The following is a 19,809-nucleotide window of genomic DNA, read 5'->3' as shown; positions in this document are numbered from 1 at the left end:
GTTCTTATTTCTAAATGTCTCTAGTTCATCTTCTCCTCACCATCCCTACGACAGAGGTCTTTATTGTCTCCTGCCTGGGTTTTTGCAAGAGTGTCCCTCCCAGCTGCTCATTCTTCCATCTGTTCCCCATTCCACAGTGCTGCCACTTACTAAAAGGAAGAAAGAAAATCAAAACCTGAGTTACTGGATCATCAAAAGTATTCTTCCTATAGAATAATGATCATTCTGGGCCCGGCACGGTGGCTCACACCTGTAATCCTAGCACTTTGGGAGGCCGAGGCAGGCAGATCACTTGAGGTCAGGAGTTTGAGACCAGCCTGGCCAGCATGGTGAAACTCTGTCTCTACTAAAATATAAAAATTAGACAGCTGTGGAGGCGCGCACCTGTAGTCCCAGCTACTCATGAGGCTGAGGTGGGAGAATCGCTTGAACCCAGGAGGCAGAGGCTGCAGTGAACCGAGATCGTGCCACTGGACTCCAGCCTGGGCAACAGAGCAAGACTCTGTCTCAATAAATAAATAAATAAGAATAATGATAATTCTGTATAAGAATATATTCCAAGGAAAAGGCATTCCTCAAGCATCTAGCTAGAATTTTGAGTGTTATGTCAAGCTAGTGTGCAAGACCAAAGACACTGCCAGCAGGGCTGTTAATTCACAGAAAGAATAGGTGGCATCAGAAAAAGATTAAACAGTGGCAAAACATTGCACTTCCATCCAGTAGAAATATATGACCCTGTAATAGGATTTTTTTTTTTTTTTTTTTTTTTTTTTGAGAAAGGGTCTTGCTTTGTCGTCTAGGCTGGAGTGCAGTGGCGTGATCATGCCTCACTGCAGCCTTGACCTCCTAGGCTCAAGTGATCCTCCCACCTCAGCCTCCCAAGTAGCTGGGACTACAGGCTCATACCACCACACCTGGCTAATTTTTGTATTTTTTATAGAGACAGGGTTTTGCCACAGTGTCCAGGCTAAGGTCATATATTATAAACACGTATTACACAGTGTTTTACATGCTGCGTTTATGCTCTGAATGGATATCTTTGCATCAGTTCTATGACTTTGTTAGCCTCAGCACCTCAGTGTAAAGGACAAGAGAGAAAAAATTGCCTTATCTTTGGATACTTCATAATGCTGGCGCTAAGAACACGTATGAAGATCACAAATTTGTGAAGCTTTCTGAAAAGCTCTCCTGTTAATTTAATCAACAAAGAACGCAAGTAAATTTTAAAAGTAGTGCTACCATCTACTCTATTAGTGGTGTCAATGTTAATCACAGAGTGCAAGGAAATTGAAAAAGTGGTGCCTGTCGCCCACTGTGTTGGTGCTGTGAATGTTTGGCATGCTGCTGACAAGTTAAAAAGAACATGGAAGCCGGGCGCGTTGGCTCATGCCTGTAATCCCAACACTTTGGGAGGCCGAGGCAGGCGGATCACCTGAGGTCAGGAGTTCAAGACCAACCTGGCCAACATGGCGAAACCCCGTCTCTATTAAAAATACAAAAAAAAAAAAGTATCCAGGCATGGTGGTGCGTGCCTGTAGTCCCAGCTACTCGGGAAGCTGAGGCACAAGAATTGCTTGAACCCGGGTAGCGGAGGTTGCAGTGAGCTGAGATTGGGCCACTGCACTACAGCCTGGGTGACAGAGCGAGACTCCGTCTCAATTAAAAAAAATAAAAAGAACATTGAAAGCACCAATGAACTTTTTCTGAAAATAAGAAAAATATGGTTCTGAAGGTGAAGCAAACAAGCATCCTTTACCTTTAGGGAAAAGGCATATGAAGAGGATTCACGTAAGTTACAGCTGGCCAATAAACACGAAAAATGTGCAATTTCAGTTATAATCAAGTGCCAAACAAGGAAATGCCAGTATTATTATTTTACCTACAAAATGAGCAAAGATGTTTAAAAGTACAATAGAATTCAGCCCTGCTGAGGGTAACAAAAGGAGGGTACTTTTCCGGTGAGGCTTTGTGCAGAAGGCAAATTAATAAAGGGAGCATTCAGTAATTACACCTCTAGGAATCAGCCGTACGAAAATGCAGGATGCATTTATAAATACATACATACACAAAGATTTATGTATGAAGATATTCAGCCCAGCCTTATCTTTTAAATTATCATCTAAATATCAATAGCAGAATGGGCGAGATATCTACACACCAGGATTCATGCCACCATGCCACCATGAATCACTGGGAAAAAAATGTGATATATAAGCATTTAGGGATGTAACATGTTCATCGAGGAAAGGAGGCTACAAAAGTACTTTAATGTCTATTTTGAGTTTTAAATTTTTCATGTAACGATTTAGAAACTCATCTAATTTGATAACGTGACTTAGGCAAATCATCCAAATCTTTTTGCGTTTCCTCTGCAATGGCGATTGTGGAGGTTAAATGGGATAACTGGCGTTGAAACGTTCCAGGCCCATGAGCAGGACTCAATGTTCCTTCCCTTCCCCTTTAGTGTATGGCTTCTTACATCTGGGGAAGAGTCCCACCAAAGATCGATTCCAAGCTTCGCTTCTTGGATGAGCGAGGGAAACTAGGCGCTAACTTACCTATTCACCCCCGCGCCCGTTCCCGGCAGCCGGCACTCAGGGAAGCCAGGCAGCCGCGGTGCTCTCAACTCCCTCCCCGCCCGCGCACTTCGAATCCAAACTGCGCGGGGCGAGGCGGGGCGGCGCTCCGATGAGGTAGCTGGCTTGGGAGAAGAGTCCCTTGAGGCTGCCGCCAAGTTAGGGAAGCGGGAGGCGCAGGCCACGCCCGGCCACTCACAGACTGTGACGTCATCCCCCTCCGCCACTCCAGCGCTTCCCAGGCCCTGCTCGCGAGTCCCCACCCCGATTGCGCACCCGCGACTTCAGCCCGAGGGGCGGGGATTTTCTTGGAGCGACGGGACGCGACGCCAATCGCGACGAGGCTTCGCCCCGTGGCGCGGTTTGAAATTTTGCGGGGCTCAACGGCTCGCGGAGCGGCTACGCGGAGTGACATCGCCGGTGTTTGCGGGTGGTTGTTGCTCTCGGGGCCGTGTGGAGTAGGTCTGGACCTGGACTCACGGCTGCTTGGAGCGTCCGCCATGAGGAGAAGGTGCGGGTTGCGGGGAAATCGAGGGGACGCGGGAGGGAGCGACGCTCGTTTCGGGTGCGGGGCCTGTTCAGGGGTGCGGAACCCGTGCGGGGTCCCGGGCCTAGATCGTCACGGCAGTCGGCGCCGAGGGAGGCCGGGGGCGCTGAGGGGCAGGGTCTGGAGGCGGCGAGCCAGTGCGAGGGCCGCGGCGGTGAGACCTGACGCGCTGTCCCCCGGCGGCCGCAGGTGCCCGCAGGCTCAGACGCCCGGGTGGGAGCCGAGCGCCGGTGTCCGGACGCGGCAGGGAGGTCGAGGCCGGGGGCCCGGGGCGGCCTCCACCCAGGCGGTCAGCGCTGGCGCTCGGACCCCACCCTCCCCGCCCGCGGCGTCTCAGGTGCCGCTGCTTGGCGCAGATGACTCGTTGTAAACCTTCTGTGGTCGTGGCTTCTCTTTAAAGCTGTTAAGTTTATTTATCGTTGTTTTTCTTTGTTTTATTCTTTTTTTTATTTTTGTGGAAACGCGGTCTCCCTGTGTTGGCCAGGCTGGTCTCGAACTCTGGCTTCAAGTGATCCTGCCACCTCGGCCTCCCAAAGTGTTGGGATTACAGGCGTGAGCCACCGTGCCTGGCCCGTTGTTTTTCTTTATATCTGGCCAGCGGTGTTAACGTTTTGTTTGAATTGGAAAGATAGCTTTGTTTCTTTGCAAGTTAAGAAACGGATTATGGAATTCTTTTCCAGTCGTTTTAATAACTTCCTAGGCAGTGTTGGGGAGGGACTGTCCGACTTGAAATCGGGACCAGACGGTGACACTGCCACTTACCAACCTTGTGACTTCCAAATATTAACTTTATTTTCTAAAAGTTGTGGATGAAGTTTTCTGATGATACAGCATTAAATAATGTGTAGTTTTTGGTGGAACTGATTGTTCTAAGGCTTTGTAAGATTCTTCATTTCATGATCACTAATTCTGATCAGTCTTTTTCAAATGCTTGCCCTCAGAATACTGAGAATTGAGTGCCAACATGGTGAAACCCCGTCTTAACTAAAAATACAAAAATTAGCCGGGCCTGGTGGCGCGCCCGTACCCCCAGCTTCTCAGGAGGCTGAGGCAGGAGAATCGCTTCAGCCTAGGAGGCAGAGGTTGCATGAGCCGACATCTCGACACTGCACTCCAGCCTAGGCGACAGAGTGAGACTACGTCTCAAAAAAAAAAAAAAAAAAAAAAAAAGTCCATTAACAGTTTATGAATTATGTAGGCATCTCCTCTATCAAGGGATTGAATGAAGCAGGAGAAAACTTACCCTTTAATGTTGGTTCCAGGCTAATGGATATAATTAACTTTTTTTTTTTTTTTTTTTGAGACGGGGTCTCACTCTGTCACCCAGGCTGGAGTGCAGTGGCGAGATTGCTCACTGCAGCTTTGACCTCTGAGGCTCAAACGAAACTCTGGCCAGAATTAATTATGGTTATCGATCCCCGAAACAGGTTGAACTGGAGATCAACAAAGCTCCTTCTCTGGAATGCTAAGAAAAAATAGGGCAGTGGATCAGTGAAGGCTGCCTGAAGGTAGGAAATAATTTACAGGACCCCTGTGAGATACCTTCCAGTCCAGTGATTTATGTTCAAGACTGGAAAAACTGACTCATTTTACAACCTTTTTGCCCTTGAGTGGTAGTCTTTGTATGCACTCTGATTTTTTTCAGTGAATCTAAAAAAAAACTCAGACTTGCTGCTTTTAGGGGATTACCTGAAACAATTTAGCCAGGGAGTATTTAAGTGTATCATGATAATTGTTCATAATGATTGCTCTGAAGCATCTTAAGATCATACAACTTTTTTGAAATGTCACGTTATTCATTCAAAAAGACTTCTTGGGCCTGGCACAGTGGCTCACACCTGTAATCCCAGCACTTTGGGAGGCCAAGGTGGGAGGATGACTTGAGCCCAGGAGTTCAAGACCAGCCTGGGCAACATAGCAAGACCCTGTCTCTATTTAAAAAATAATAATTTATACTAAAAAAGAAAAGAAAAATACTTCTTGAATGTTTGTTATATACAAGGAACCATTGCAAGTGTTGGGGATATAGCAGTGAGCAAAAGTGACATCCCTGCCCTCACAGAGTTTATATTCTAATAGCAAAAGAGGAGTGTAATAAATAAGTTAGTCTTAAATGGTGGTAAGTGCTATGTAGAGAAATCAAGAGGTTAAGAAGTACTGAAGGTGTAGGAAGGGGGGTTGTGGTTTTAAAGAGATGGGTCAGGAAAGGCCTCCCTGAGAAGGTGATCTCTGAGCAAAGACCTAAGAAGGAAAAGGGTGAAGCCATGCAGCATGGGGGAAAAGAGATCTAGGTAGAGGAATCAGCAAATCCAAGTGCCCTAAGGGGAGATAGCGCCTGGTATGTTCCAGAAAGAGCAAGGAGGTCGCTGTGACAGGAATAGAATGAGCACTGAGGTCAAAAGAAAAGGCTTTCAGATGGAATGGGGCTCCATAGGTCTTTGGAAAGTCAGAGGCTTTTCCTTAGAGTGAGATGGCAAGTCGTTGGAGGGTTCTGAGTAGATTAGGACTTGGGGCTCCTGTGTTGACAATAGACTTAAGGAGGCCAGCTTCGAAGCAGGGAGACCAGTTAAGAGGTCCCTGCCATACAGCAAAAAGTTGGTGGTGGTGACCTGGACCAGGGTGGGGGTGGTAGTGGTAGCAGCAGAGGTCAGGAGGAGTGAGATTCTGCCTGTCTTGTGTAGATAATGCTAATGGCGGGCATATAAGAAAGAAGTGTCAAGGATGATACAAGATTTAAGTTAAAAAAAAAAAATGAAGTTCAGTACAATTTGAATGTTAGGAAGAGTGAGAAATGTTAGTTTTTAATTTGAAAATGATCCTCTTATAGGAAGTGTCTCTAACTAGAATAATAATAATGGGTGTTTGGTAATTCCAAACACCCATTTCCAACAGGCCAAATAAAATACGTTATATATTAGTAAAATTTTTATTTCTTTTTTTTTTGGAGACAGTCTTGCTCTGTTGCCCAGGCTGGAGTGCAATGGCACGATCTCAGCTCACTGCAACCTCCGCCTCCTGGGTTCACCGGGTTCAAGTGATTCTCCTGCCTCAGCCTCCTGAGTATCTGGGATTACAGGCACCCACTACCACGCCCAGCTAATTTTTGTATTTCTAGTAGAGATGGGGTTTCACCATGTTGGCCAGGCTGGTCTCGAGCTCCTGATCTCAGGTGATCCGCCCGCCTTGGCCTCCCATAGTGCTGGGATTGCATACGAGCCACCGCGCCCGGCCATAGTAAAAATCTGTAAGTTTTTCAATTAAGTCACAAATCAAAAACATTTCAGATTATGGGCCGGACACAGTGGCTCACGCCTGTAATCCCAGCACTTTGGGAGGCCGAGGCGGTCGGATCACGAGGTCAGGAGTTTGAGACCAGCCTGACCAACATGATGAAACCCCGTCTCTACTAAAAATACAAAAATTAGCCAGGCGTGGTGGCATGTGCCTGTAGTCCCAGCTACTCAGGAGGCTGAGGCAGGAGAATCGCTTGATCCCAGAAGGCAGAGGTTGCAGTGAGCTGAGATCACACCATTGCACTCTGGCCTGGGTGCCAGACTGAGACTCTGTCTCAAAAAAAGAAAAAAAAAAGAAACCAAAAAAGTTTTAGATTATGTGCCAAGATGTTTTTAATAACAGCTTTGAGGTATAATCCACATACCATACAATGTACTTAAATTGTATATTATAATTCAGTGATTTTTAGAATATTCAGAGTTGTGCAATCATCACTGCAATCAATTTTAGAACATTTTTATCACCCCTTTAAAATCCCATTAGCAGTCAATCCCCTTTCACCCCATGGTCCAAATTCTCCCCAGCCGCAACTACAAATCTACTTTTCGGCTAGGCAAGGTGGCGCACACCTATAATTCCAGCACTTTGGGAGCCCAAGGTGGGAGGACTACTTGAGCCTAGGAGTTCAAGAACAGCTTGGGCAACATAGAGAGACTCTACCTCTAAAAAAAAAAAAAAAATTTTATTTTTATTTATTTATTTTTTTTTTTGAGATGGAGTCTCACTCTGTCGCCCAGGCTGGAGTGCAGTGACGTGATCTCAGGTCACTGCAACCTCCACCTCCCGGATTCAAGCAATTCTCCTGCCTCAGCCGCCCGAGTAGCTGAGATTACAGGTGCCCACCACCACACCCAGCTAATTTTTGTATTTTTAGTAGAGACGGGGTTTCACCATATTGGCCAGGCTGGTCTCAAACTCCTGACCTCGTGATCCGCCGGTCTTGGCACCCAAAGTGCTGGGATTACAGGAGTGATCCACCGCACCCGGCCTAAAAAAAAATTTTATTGTTTAAGTTAGCTGGGTGTGGTGGCTCACATCTGTAGTCCCAGCTACTCCGGAGGCTCAGGTGGGAGGATCACCTGAGCCTAGGAAGTTGGGGCTGCAGTGAGCCATGATCGTGTTACTGCACTCCAGCCTAGGTGAAAGAGGGAGACCCTGTCTCAAAAAACCATACAAACCCCAAATCTACTTTTTACCTATTCTGGATATTTCATATAAACGGAACCATAGCTCTGGTCTTTTGTGACTTGCTTCTTTGACTTAGCATAATGTTTTCAAGGTTTATTGCCAAATAATATTCCATTGTATGCCTATATACTACATTTTATTTACCCATTCATAAGTTGATGGCCATTTGTATTTTTTTTTTCACTTTTTGGCTATTATAAGTAATGCTGCTATAAACATTTGTGTAGTTTTTGTATAAATGTGTTTTCATTTCTTTTGGGCAAATACCCAGTAATAAAATTGCTGAGTTGTATGAACTCTGTTAAACTGAGGGGCCGGGTGCAGTGGCTCATGTCTGTTATCCCAACACTTTGGGAGGCCGAGGTGGGAGGATTGCTTGGGCCCAGGAGTTCAAGACCAGCCTGAGCAACATGGCAAACCTTAAAAAAAAAAAAAAAAAATTAGCCAAGCATGATGGCACATCTGTGGTCCCAGCTACTTGGGAGACTAAGGTAGGAGAATTGCTTGAGCCCAGGGCGTTGAGGCTGCGTTGAGCTATGATCACACCACTGCACTCCAGCCCAGGTGACAGTGAGGCCCTGTCTCAAAAAACAAAAAATCAACTGAGGAACTACCAGACTATTTTCCAAAGAGGCTGTACCGTCTTGCATGCCCACAAGCAGTGTCTGAGGGTTCTAGTTCCTCTAGATTCTCAGCAATACTTTTTGCTATATATTTTTTTTTATTATACCATGCTGTTGGCTATGAAGTGGTTTTGATTTGCATTTCCCTAATGACTAATATTGAGCATCTTTTCATGGGCTTATTGGCCATTTTTATATCTTCTTTGGAGAAATGTCTATTCAGATTCTTTGCCCATTGTGCTAGATTTTTTTATTCAGAAAAACGATCACTTTACCTTCTAGATGTGTTACAGAGATAGGCAGCCCTGCTTGTAAACCTTTGTCAGGATCCAGAGTGCATAATACCTCTATTAGGTTAGGTAGGTTAGGAGCATAGGACCCTTTGGCAGGAATTCAGGGCCATTCATTTTATATCTATTGAACAACTACTGTGAGTTAGGGTGTGGTAAAATGAAGATGAATAAGATGTGGTGGTCCTTGCCCTTGAGTTTATGGTCTACTAGGGGGCTGGGGGGGAATGGTGAGTGACAAGTCCACAGCTCTCCAGAGGAGGTGGTGGCATATAGACGGAACTGAATGTACAAAGCACGGTGGCATCAGAAAATGAGAGTTGCATGTGGTTTATTGAGGGGCATTGTTCAGGAAATGCCCGGGAAGTTCAGCTGGCCAGAGACCTGGGGAGTGTCAAGTGGGAGAGATTAGCAGACAGACTCGGAGAGAGGTTTTAGAAGGCCTTTCCACAGAAGGTGGTTGAACTATTTCCTGAGGGCAGTGGAGCCTTTGAAGGGGAGTAGTTAAGCGGGGATCTGATGGGATTTATTATGAACAACTAGCTGTTATGTGGAGATTGGCTGGGCAGGGGTAGGTCTGTCAGACTGAGGAGACTGGGATACTTAAGTAATGACCTTCAGAGCAGTGCCCCCGGCTGGCCTGTCTGGAAGCCAGGGTTTTGCATCCAGATCGAATATTGGCCACAGATTGGATCTTAAAAGTTATTTTTAATAAAATGGTAATATTAGGATTTTAACTTGTGCATTCTTTTGTCTTCAAAATGAAGTGCAAAAGGAGTGTTTGCCTGGGGAAGCTCTTTAGTTGGACTTTAGTTGAGATTATGTTAAATAAATGCCTTACTTACTGTTAACATTTCTCTTTTTTTCCTTTAAGTTCTGTTGGACTTGAACTGTTAACATTTCTAAAGTGAAGGGAGTACCGTAAATTCTTTTAAACGTTTGTCAGTATTTGGGTATTGGTATGGCCATCTGGTATAGGCAACCGGTATTTGTGTAGAAATGTTTCTTCAACAAGGACGGGCAACCTCTAAACTGGGATTTCGTGGCTGGAGATATTTTGGATGTGAATGTATTAACAGCTTTGGAGAGACACATTGTTAGAGATCCAGGCTGGTGACTTGTAGAACCACCGAAAGCTCTGAGACAGAAAGGGGCTAATGAAAGTCTCTAGTTGCAGTTGGGTGTGGATGGCACACAAAGACCTTAAGTGTTTAGGTGATTTGCTGCAGGCTTCTCGGCCGACTGGAAGCAGAGCACATCTAGATTGTAGTTTCTCTGGTGCCAAGGCAGTCTTAGTTGTCCTGTTATACCTAAGAAAAGGGAGAAAAATTTCTATTCTTTAAATGTTCTGTAAAGCAGACTAATTGTGATAATTTTTAAAGTAAGCTGTTCTTAAAAGATAAGATACAGAAGCCAGTTAAATTTGTATTTTAGATAAGTAATTTTTTGTTAAAATAAGCTTTTGGTAATTGAAGAATAACATACATTCAGAAACGTACAGAAATCAAGTGTAAACTCAGTGAATTGTTCACAGTTGATGCACCTGTGTAAGCAGCAACCCAGAAGCCCTCTACCAGTCACTGCCTCCCCTGAGCCAAAAGAACTACTATCCTGACTTCTGAAAGCATTGATTAGTTTGGCCTGGTTTTGTTTTTGCTTTTTTTGTTTTCGTTTTTGAGATAGGGTGTTGCTTTGGAGTGCAGTGATCATAGCTCACTGCAGCCTCATCCTCTCAGGCTTAAGCAATCCTCCCACCTCAGCCTCCTGAGTAGCTGGGACTATAGGCATACGTCACCGTGCCCGGCTAATTTTTTTTTTTTTTTTTTTTTTTTTTTTTTTTAAGACGCAGAGTCTCACTATGTTGCCCAGAATGATCTGAAACTCCTGGGCTCAAACAGTTTTCCTGCCTCGGCCTTGCAAGGTGCTAGGAATACAGGCGTGAACTACTGTGCCTGGCCAGTTTTGCCTGTTTTTGAATTCTCTGTCAACGGAATCACATAGTGATACACATTTGCATATCTGGTGGCATTTGCTCAGCCTAAAGTGTTTTTTTTTCCTTCCTCTTCCCCTTACAACTATTTTTTAGTTGTTTCTTTTACTTCATTAAAAAAATGAAAAGATTTGAGGTATAACTCATACACAGTAAAACAGACTCGCTTTACAGGTAGTTTCAATTGTATACTGTTGTATAATCGCCATCAAGATCTAGAACTATTTCATCACCCCAAAAAAGTAAATAAATAAATAAAATAGAAATATAATAATTTGAGCTTCATCCATATCATGTGTAGTGTGTTCATTTTCTTTTTTGACAGTTTCGCTCTGTCGCCCAAGCTGGACTACAGTGGTACGATCTTGGCTCACTGCAACCTCGGCTCACTGCAAACCCTGCCTCCCGGGTTCAAGCGATTCTCCTGCCTCAGCCGCCCCAGTAGCTGGGATTACAGGCGCACCACCACACCCAGCTAATTTTTTGTGTTTTTAGTAGAGACAGGGTTTCCCCATGTTGGCCAGGCTGGTCTCCTGACCTCAAGTGATCTGCTCCCCTCGGCCTCCCAGAGTCCTGGAATTACAGGTGTGAGCCACTGCACCCAGCCAGTTTGTTCATTTTCATTGCTGCATTAGTGCATTGTAGGAATGTACTATTCATTCTATTGATAGACATCTAGGCTGTTTCTGTTTCCCTGCTATTATGAGTAGTGCTTCTCTAACCATTCTCATATATGTCTTTGGTGAACGTATGTGTTCATTTCTGCTAGGTATGTATGTAGAGGTAGAACTGCTGGGTTCAGCTTTAGTAGATAGACTGCCAACAGTTTTTAAAATAGTTGTACCAATTTACACCATGCCAGCAGCATATGAAAGTTCTCACTTTTCTATATACTCACCAACACTTAATGCTGTCTTTTTAACTTTAGCCATTCTTTGAGCTGCCGGTTGTAATTTAAGAATACTAGGCCCAGGCGCAGTGGCTCATGCCTGTAATCCCAGCACTTTGGGAGGCCGAGGTGGGTGGATTTTTGTGTTTTTGTAAAAATACAAAAATTAGCTGGGTGTGGTGGCACACACCTGTAATCTGAGCTACTTGGGAGGCTGAAGCAGGAGAATCACTTGAACCTGGGAGGCGGAGGTTGCAGTGAGCTGAGATCTCACCACTGCACTCCAGCCAGGGCAACGGAGCGAGACTCTGCCTCAAAAAAAAAAAGAAAATAAAAATAAATAAATTAATTAAATAAAATGGCAAGGCACAGTGGCTCACATATGTAATCCTAGCACTTTGGGAGGCCGAGGAGGGCGGATCAGTTGAGGCCGGGAATTCAAGACCCACCTGGCTAACATGGCGAAACCCCAACTCTACTAAAAATACAAAAATTAGCTGGGTGTGGTAGCACCTGCCTATAGTCCCACCTACTCGGGAGGCTGAGTCAGGAGAATCATTTGAACGCAAAAGGTAGAGGTTGCAGTGAGCCAAAAATCACACCACTGCACTCCAGCCTGGGCGACAGAGCAAGATGCTGTCTCAGAAAAAAAGAAAAAACAAAAAAAACACCAAAAAAATAGTAATAAATTGCCAAACATTTTGTAGGAGTTTCTCACCAGCAAGTTCTTGTGTTAGTTTATTTTACCAACATTTTTGTCTGATTTTTCTTTAGTAAAAGTATTTATAATTCTGTATTATACTTCCATAGGTAGATCATTGTTGAAAGTCCAGAAGGTTGAGCTTCCATGATGTAATATGATATGAAATCTTGTATTGCTAGTGGCATTTGGTAGGAAAAGGGATGGGGAGTGGTTAAAGGTGAATTAAGCTGAATGCTTGTTTTCAATTTGTTTTTTTCTCGAGGCCACTGAGAAGCTAGTCTTTTTAGTTCTCGAAAACAGTGCTTTTAGTCCAGAGGCTGTGACTGATGTAACTAACAGGCCTTAGTTTTTGGTTTTCAGTGAGGTGCTGGCGGAGGAGTCCATAGTATGTCTGCAGAAAGCCCTAAATCACCTTCGGGAAATCTGGGAGCTAATTGGGATTCCAGAGGACCAGCGGTTACAAAGAACTGAGGTGGTAAAGAAGCATATCAAGGTGGGTTGAATAGTACTGGTCTCTGCATTGGACCAGGGTAAGGATGTTGGTGTCTCACCCGAGATAGCATACAGAAGGGACATGTGATCATCGGCATTAGGATAGCACAGGCTCTTCCTGTTTGGTTTGGTTTTGAAGTCCCTTCTTGAAATTTGAGGAGGCTGGGTGCGGTGGCTCATGCCTGTAATCCCAGCACTTTGGGAGGCCGAGGCGCATGGATTGCTTGAGGTCAGGAGTTCAAGACCAGCCTGATCAACATGGTGAAACTCCGTCTCTACTAAAAATAAAAAAATTAGCCGGGCATGGTGGTGAGCACCTGTAATCCCAGCTACTCAAGAGGCTGAGACAGGAGAATCTATTGAACCCGGAAGGTAGAGGTTGCATTGAGCCGAAAGCACGCCATTGCACTCCAGCCTGGGCAACAGAGCGAGACTCCATCTCAAAGAAAAAAAGAAAAAGAAAAAAGAAATTTGAGGAGTTTGGTATTGGTGTTGGGAGTTTTTTTCCTCCATTGCCCCAAACTTATGGACTGTTTTCCCTCTTGTAGGAACTCCTGGATATGATGATTGCTGAAGAGGAAAGCCTGAAGGAAAGACTCATCAAAAGCATATCCGTCTGTCAGAAAGAGCTGAACACTCTGTGCAGCGAGTTACATGTTGAGCCATTTCAGGTCCGTGGCAGCCCACAGGGTCTCTGGGGATCTGTCTGGGGCCTGAGACTTAGAAAGCAACGTTGACTTGGGCCTGCAGATGGAAGGCTTCCTCGTAGGGATGGAGCTAGACGTAAGAAGTGGGGAAAACATGCTGTGTAGTTAATTAGGCCCAGCAGAGTAATTCTCACCTCTGTAGAGAGTTGCCCTGGTAAGAGGTGAAGCAACTAATAGATGATCAAAAAGAAGCTGCTGCTTACCATAGTTTTGCTTTGTAGGGAATATGAATTTTTTTTTATAAACGCTGAGAAAAAGGTAGGCATAGATGGTGCTGCAGTGTTCTTTCTCTGAAAGAAAATGAAAACAGGAACAAAAGTAACTAATGATTAAAAGGAATACTATGAAAAAACCAACCTTTGTGGGTTTTATCATACCCAGAAGCTGCATACCACTGAACCAGCCAAAATGGCTTCTTCAGAAGAAATGTCTCAAAAGCTGGAATACTGGGAGTGCATAGTCCATTTCAGAGCATGCCATGACATCCATCTGGGTATGGAGCTGAGAAGTGGCTATATTGTGGTCCACTGCAAGTCAGGGACTTGAGTGAGGACACAGCAAGGATGAAATGAATAACAGATGGGGTCCTGAAAATCTCTGCTTAGAACCAGTAAAAATAGTGCCAGGATCATAAAAATTAGGACAGATGTGGAGCTTGGAAAGACAATGAGTACACCCATAAGGTTCTCAGGTCCCTCTTCCTGTTACAGGAAGACCTGCCTGGATATCTATTTGGAGTTAGCTTAGGAGGGAGACCACCTTTAAAGGGCAAAGGATAATTCATACCTGGTAGCCAAGAGCAATCAGGCAGAAGAGAACATGAAGTGGAGCTTCCTGGAGTCAACATAAATGTCATAAATATAATTGATTTTGGACATAGTTTCTCTTTCTTTTTTCACATTCGATGTGAAATTGGGCGAGAAGTGAGGTGTACAATGATCATCTCCCTTAAGTTACCTGATGTTCCTAGTTCACAATGTTAAATGAAATTGTGTAAATGTATAGGACATTTAAGAAAAATGTATATGTCCTATAAAAAAATGCCACTTTTTTTTTTCTTGTTAACCAGTTAGGAGTAGAGCAGGGACTACCAGGTGGGTTTTTGTTGCTAAGGTGAGACGATGTTCATAGGATTAGCAGGATGAGTATTTAGATATGAGCTAGGCATGCCACCCTATAGCTAACCCAAAGCAAGCTTTCCAGCCAGTTTACACTGTTATTTATTTATTTATTTAGAGACAGAGTCTCGCTGTGTTGTCCAGGCAGGAGTGCAATGGTGTGGTCTCGGCTCACTGCAACCTCCGCCTCCCGGGTTCAAGCGATTTTCCTGCCGTAGCCTCCCGAGTAGCTGGGATTACAGGTGTCCGCCACCATGCCTGGCTAATTTTTCTATTTTTAGTAAAGACGGGGTTTCACCATGTTGGCCAGGTTGGTCTCAAACTGCTGACCTCGTGATCTGCCCACCTTGGCCTCCCGAAGTGCTGGGATTATAGGCGTGAGCCACTGTGCCTGGCTGCCAATTTACACATTTTATAAAAGTGCCTGGTGCCTGGAGTAGTCTAATCATAGAGACAAAAGGTAGAATGGTGGTTGCCAGGCTTGGAGAAGGAAAAAATGGGGACTTATTTGTTTGAGTATGAAGTTTCACTTTTGCAAGAGGAAATGAATTTTGGAGGTGATGGTCATGATTGCACAACAATATGACTGTACTTAATACCAATGAACTGTACACGTAATGGTTAAGATGGTAAATTTTATGTTATATGTGTTCTACCACAAGTTTTAAAATTGGGGGCAAAAGTACCCTGGTACTTACTCACCTTTCCTCACTGGGACCTTCCTTAGGAGACCCTCTTTGTGCCATATTCTGTTGACCATGAGTTGACTGACTTGTTAGTTTAACTGAAAGTCCGTCATCCACGCCTTCTTATGTTGTCCTTCTCTTCCTCTGAAGGAATTCACTTGGAATCTTATAACAGTGGTACGTTGTCTTATTCAGGAAGAAGGAGAGACAACCATCTTGCAACTAGAAAAAGATTTGCGCACCCAAGTGGAATTGATGCGAAAACAGAAAAAGGAGAGAAAACAGGAACTGAAGCTACTTCAAGAGCAAGATCAAGAACTGTGCGAAATTCTTTGTATGCCCCACTATGATATTGACAGTGCCTCAGTGCCCAGCTTAGAAGAGCTGAACCAGTTCAGGCAACATGTGACAACTTTGAGGGACACAAAGGTACACTGCCTACATTTGTTCTTCCTAAAAGTCACTTTGGTTTTCCTCTAGGTATCTTGTAATTGCTTTGTTTTAAAGGCTTCTAGGCGTGAGGAGTTTGTCAGTATAAAGAGACAGATCATACTGTGTATGGAAGAATTAGACCACACCCCAGACACAAGCTTTGAAAGAGATGTGGTGTGTGAAGACGAAGATGCCTTTTGTTTGTCTTTGGAGAATATTGCAACACTACAAAAGTTGCTACGGCAGGTACTGTCTTCTCAAATTATGCCCTAGGATCTCCGTAGTATATAGCAGTTTGAACAAAACTGACAGCTGTTTCTTCAGTCTTAAATAAGGAGACAATGTAAGGTAAGAGAATGAGGGAAGCTAAGGATAGTAATATATGATATACAACCTTGATTTTTGTTTAACAGTTAAAAAACCTTTATATGGCTCCAAGAAAATGAAATTATAGATGAAATAATATTAGTCATTTGAATTAGACTAGTGTTTAATTAAAATTTTTTTCAGTTCTAAATTTGAATGCTAATTCTTGGGGTCTGAGATCCCGACAGCCTTACAGCTCGTGTTTAGGAGGCATGAAAACACGCTACTTTGAACTCTCATGAAAGTGCCTCCTCCTCTACTCCAGACATTTCTTTGCGGGAGGCTAGAGGGCTAGCCTCTGTGCTGCTGCTTTGCCGTGAGTGACACTGGCTTTCTATGCTGTAGCTGGAAATGCAGAAATCACAAAATGAAGCAGTGTGTGAGGGGCTGCGTACTCAAATCCGAGAGCTCTGGGACAGGTTGCAAATACCTGAAGAAGAAAGAGAAGCTGTGGCCACCATTATGTCTGGGTCAAAGGCCAAGGTCCGGAAAGCGGTAAGAAACCCAGTAGGTACTGGGTCAGCAGTCTTCTCTTAGCACTTCTGTGTTAGTCATAAAGATTGTTGTTGATTTGGCCAGGCTCAGTGGTTCATGCCTCTAATCCCTGCACTTTGGGAGGCCGAGGCGGGTGAATCATTTGAGGTCAGGAGTTCGAGACCAGCCTGGACAACATGGCGAAACCCTGTATATACTAGCCAGGTGGTAGTGGCGTGCGCCTGTAATCCCAGCTACTTGGGAGGCTGAGACAGGAGAATCGCTTGAGCCTGGGAGGTGGAGGGTTGCAGTGAGCCAGAATCGCGCCACTGCACTCCTGTCTGGGTGAGAGAGTGAGACCCTGTCTCAAAAAAAAAAAAAAAAAAAAGTGTTGATTTATAATACCTTTGTGGCTTTGCATTATAATTTTACTTAAAAGGGGGGGAGCTTTTGCAAACCTGAGTGAATATAAAACTATGACAGCCACCCTTAACAAGTTTCTTTCTTTCAGCTGCAATTAGAAGTGGATCGGTTGGAAGAACTGAAAATGCAAAACATGAAGAAAGTGATTGAGGCAATTCGAGTGGAGCTGGTTCAGTACTGGGACCAGTGCTTTTATAGCCAGGAGCAGAGACAAGCTTTTGCCCCTTTCTGTGCGGGTTAGTACAAGAGTGAGGTCTTTGGTTTGTTTGTTTGGAGACAGGTCTTACTCTGTTGCCCAGCCTAGTCTCAAGTTCCTAGGCTCAAACAATCCTCCCAACTTGGCCTCCCAAAGTGTTGGGCCACCACACCCAGCCAAAAGTGGGGTCTTCATGTGGCCTGCTCACTAGTTTTTAAGACATCCAGACATTCAACAGGAAGTATATCCTTTTCTGAACAGATAAAGCCACCTTTTCAAGACATTTAGCATAATTGCCATTCCTGTATGAAAAAGCATTTGCAAATGTTATTGGGAAATATTGGTCTCTTGCTTTCTGAAGCAATATGTCACTGTAGCCTCTAGCTATGAAGCTTAAGTTTTTATCAGGTGCTTACTTTTTGCCAGGTGCAGTGTCAAACCCTTAATATTATTTCACATCCTCATGTCAAGAGGTAAGGATACTAAAGCACATAAATGCTGAGTAATTTAACCCAGAGACATATAATGGTAAATGCCAGAGCCTACGTTTGAGCCAAAAGGAGCTTGACTCCTGGAGTCCAGTTGAATTCTAGTCTGAACTGAACTGAATATAAAGATGAAGCTACCCCAACTAAATTCAACAGATGCTTTTGCACATTTTCTGTGATCCACCCCTCTACTGGCTGGGCAAGACAGAAAAGCAGAATATGAAAGAAACCGAAGACAAGGCAAGAGATGATGCAGATTTTTGACAACATTATTTTAGTCTCTATCCTAGTCTCTTAGGCCCTACTCCCCCAGGCTGATTGTGACAAAGCTGGTTTTTATTAACCACTATATATCTATTACACACACACACACGCCTCTTCCTGTATCAGTTTACCATAAGGAAACAATCTATTTCCATTTTAGGGAATCGGGGATTCGTAAAATTGGATACTAAATACTAGAGGAATTGTTTTAAACTACTGGGCCTATATTTTGCAGAGGACTACACAGAAAGTCTGCTCCAGCTCCACGATGCTGAGATTGTGCGGTTAAAAAACTACTATGAAGTTCACAAGGAACTCTTTGAAGGTGTCCAGAAGTGGGAAGAAACCTGGAGGCTTTTCTTAGAGTTTGAGGTATTGTCCTAGTTTTTGTGTTTTTAACTGTTAAGAAAGCATGCCATGTACGGAATCAATCCAGTTAGCTTTGTTCTTTGCCAGGCTTTTGATACCCCATCTTTATCATTAAGTCTCTCTGAATTTCTGCTGACCGCCTCTGTTTGATAAGCTTATCTACAGGGTCTTTTAAGAGAAAAGCCCAAAATTAATGGCTTAAATAAGGTAGGCGTTTCTTGCATGAATGAGGTTCAGAGGTGGGCAGTGTGGGACAGGCATGGCAGATCTGCACAGTGAGCAGGACCCCAGGCTTCTCCGGCCCAGGGCGCTCCCCCACCACTAAGGGTGGACCTTATCTTCAGGGCCAGGATGGCTGCTAGAGCTCCCACCCTGACGGCACTTTTTTTTTTTTTTTTTTTTTGAGGTGGAGTTTCGCTCTTGTTGCCCAGGCTGGAGTGCAATGGCGCGATCTTGGCTCACCGCAACCTCCGCCTCCCAGGTTGAAGCGATTCTTCTACCTCAGCCTCCCAAGTAGTTGGGATTACAGGCATGCACCACCACGCCCAGCTAATTTTTTGTATTTTTAGTAGAGATGGGGTTTCACCATGTTGGCCAGGCTGGTCTCAAACTCCTGACTTCAGCTGATCTGCCCACCTCGGCCTCCCACAGTGCTGGGATCACAGGCGTGAGCCACCACGCCTGGCCTGATGGCACATGTCATACAGTGTGGTGGAGGAAGGAACAAAGAAGGCATTGCCCCTCACTCCTTCAAGAGCTCTTCCCGGCTCTCTTCACAGCACCGTGGCTCACATGCTCTGTCACCTGCTGGTGAGGCTGGGTGAATTGCTGCCCCAGGTAAATTCTGGTTCTGTTAAACTAAGGAAGGAGAGAAGAATGGATGTTGGGGCAGGCAACTAACATTCTCTACCATTCCAACTTTTGCTATACTTAGAATATTGCATGGGTATTGATTCCTTTTCTTCTGATAGGCAGCATGGTGGGTTCCTTCAGAGCATTTTAGAGCTCAGGGACTGTGGTAAAGCAAGTGAGGCGTGTAGGGCACAGATTGAGGGAGACCTTGTTCTCGGGTTCATGCTGGCCCTGTTAGAGCTCAGAGGGCCTTCAGAGAATGTGAATTCAACTCCTTCAAGTTTACAGGCAGCAAACTAGGACTCAGAAGTGGAGAGAACTATGGGATATCTTACAGCTGCTTAAGAACAGATGTCTTTGTCCTCAGTTATTCTTTACTTCTGGTTACAAGAAGAAGAGTAAACATAAATAAGGAGGCCAGGTGTGTGTGGTGGCTCACGCCTGTAATCCCAGCACTTTGGAAGGCTGAGGCAGGCAGATCAGGAGGTCAAGAGATCGAGACCATCTTGGCTAACACAGTGAAACCCCGTCTCTACTAAAAAAATACAAAAAAATTAGCCGGGCATGGTGGCGGGCGCTTGTAGTCCCAGCTACTCGGGAGGCTGAGGCAGGAGAATGGCGTGAACCCGGGAGGCAGAGCTTGCAGTGAGCCAAGATCGCACCACTGCACTCCAGCCTGGGTGACAGATCGAGACTCTGTCTCAGAAAAAAAAAAAAAAACAAAACGTAAATAAGGAGCTAAGGCAGCAACCTTTGTTGACATGCCAATATTTAAGAAGAAAACAAGAAATGAATTACCATCCTCTCTAGTAACTATTGGCTGTCACCAATCAAGCAGTATG

At 44.6% G+C, this 19,809-nt stretch overlaps 1 protein-coding gene and 1 long non-coding RNA gene across 37 annotated transcripts in view; one reads left to right on the top strand and one right to left on the bottom strand.

The window, feature by feature from the left end:
* The first annotated feature begins 2,405 nt into the window (after window positions 1-2,405).
* PRC1 (protein regulator of cytokinesis 1) overlaps window positions 2,406-19,809 on the top strand; it is a 28,758-nt gene continuing 11,354 nt past the window's right edge. For 9 of the 36 annotated variants that reach the window (XM_063795393.1, XM_009429852.4, XM_063795391.1 and 6 more), the window contains exons 1-8: window positions 2,656-3,087; window positions 12,461-12,593; window positions 13,141-13,263; window positions 15,299-15,532; window positions 15,611-15,781; window positions 16,247-16,396; window positions 16,887-17,034; window positions 17,982-18,118. In XM_063795393.1, the coding sequence (XP_063651463.1) occupies window positions 3,077-3,087; window positions 12,461-12,593; window positions 13,141-13,263; window positions 15,299-15,532; window positions 15,611-15,781; window positions 16,247-16,396; window positions 16,887-17,034; window positions 17,982-18,118 (1,107 nt within the window). In that variant the 5' untranslated portion in view covers window positions 2,656-3,076. Of the gene's footprint in view, window positions 3,088-4,550; window positions 4,632-12,460; window positions 12,594-13,140; window positions 13,264-15,298; window positions 15,533-15,610; window positions 15,782-16,246; window positions 16,397-16,886; window positions 17,035-17,981; window positions 18,119-19,809 lie in introns of all 36 variants that reach the window. The other 27 variants (XM_063795412.1, XM_054667954.2, XM_063795411.1 and 24 more) reach the window with 12 other exon arrangements.
* On the bottom strand, window positions 8,833-15,325 carry LOC134808561 (uncharacterized). Its single transcript, XR_010151814.1, has 3 exons — window positions 15,120-15,325; window positions 13,503-13,589; window positions 8,833-9,828 (listed from the first exon to the last, which is right to left on the bottom strand). It is a non-coding gene; the product is annotated as an uncharacterized LOC134808561 (long non-coding RNA).

Source organism: Pan troglodytes, chromosome 16, assembly GCF_028858775.2.
Source record: "Pan troglodytes isolate AG18354 chromosome 16, NHGRI_mPanTro3-v2.0_pri, whole genome shotgun sequence".
NCBI lineage: Eukaryota > Metazoa > Chordata > Mammalia > Primates > Hominidae > Pan > Pan troglodytes.
The sequence above is the reverse complement of the archived record's forward strand: the minus strand, read 5'-3'. Positions and strand labels throughout refer to the sequence as shown.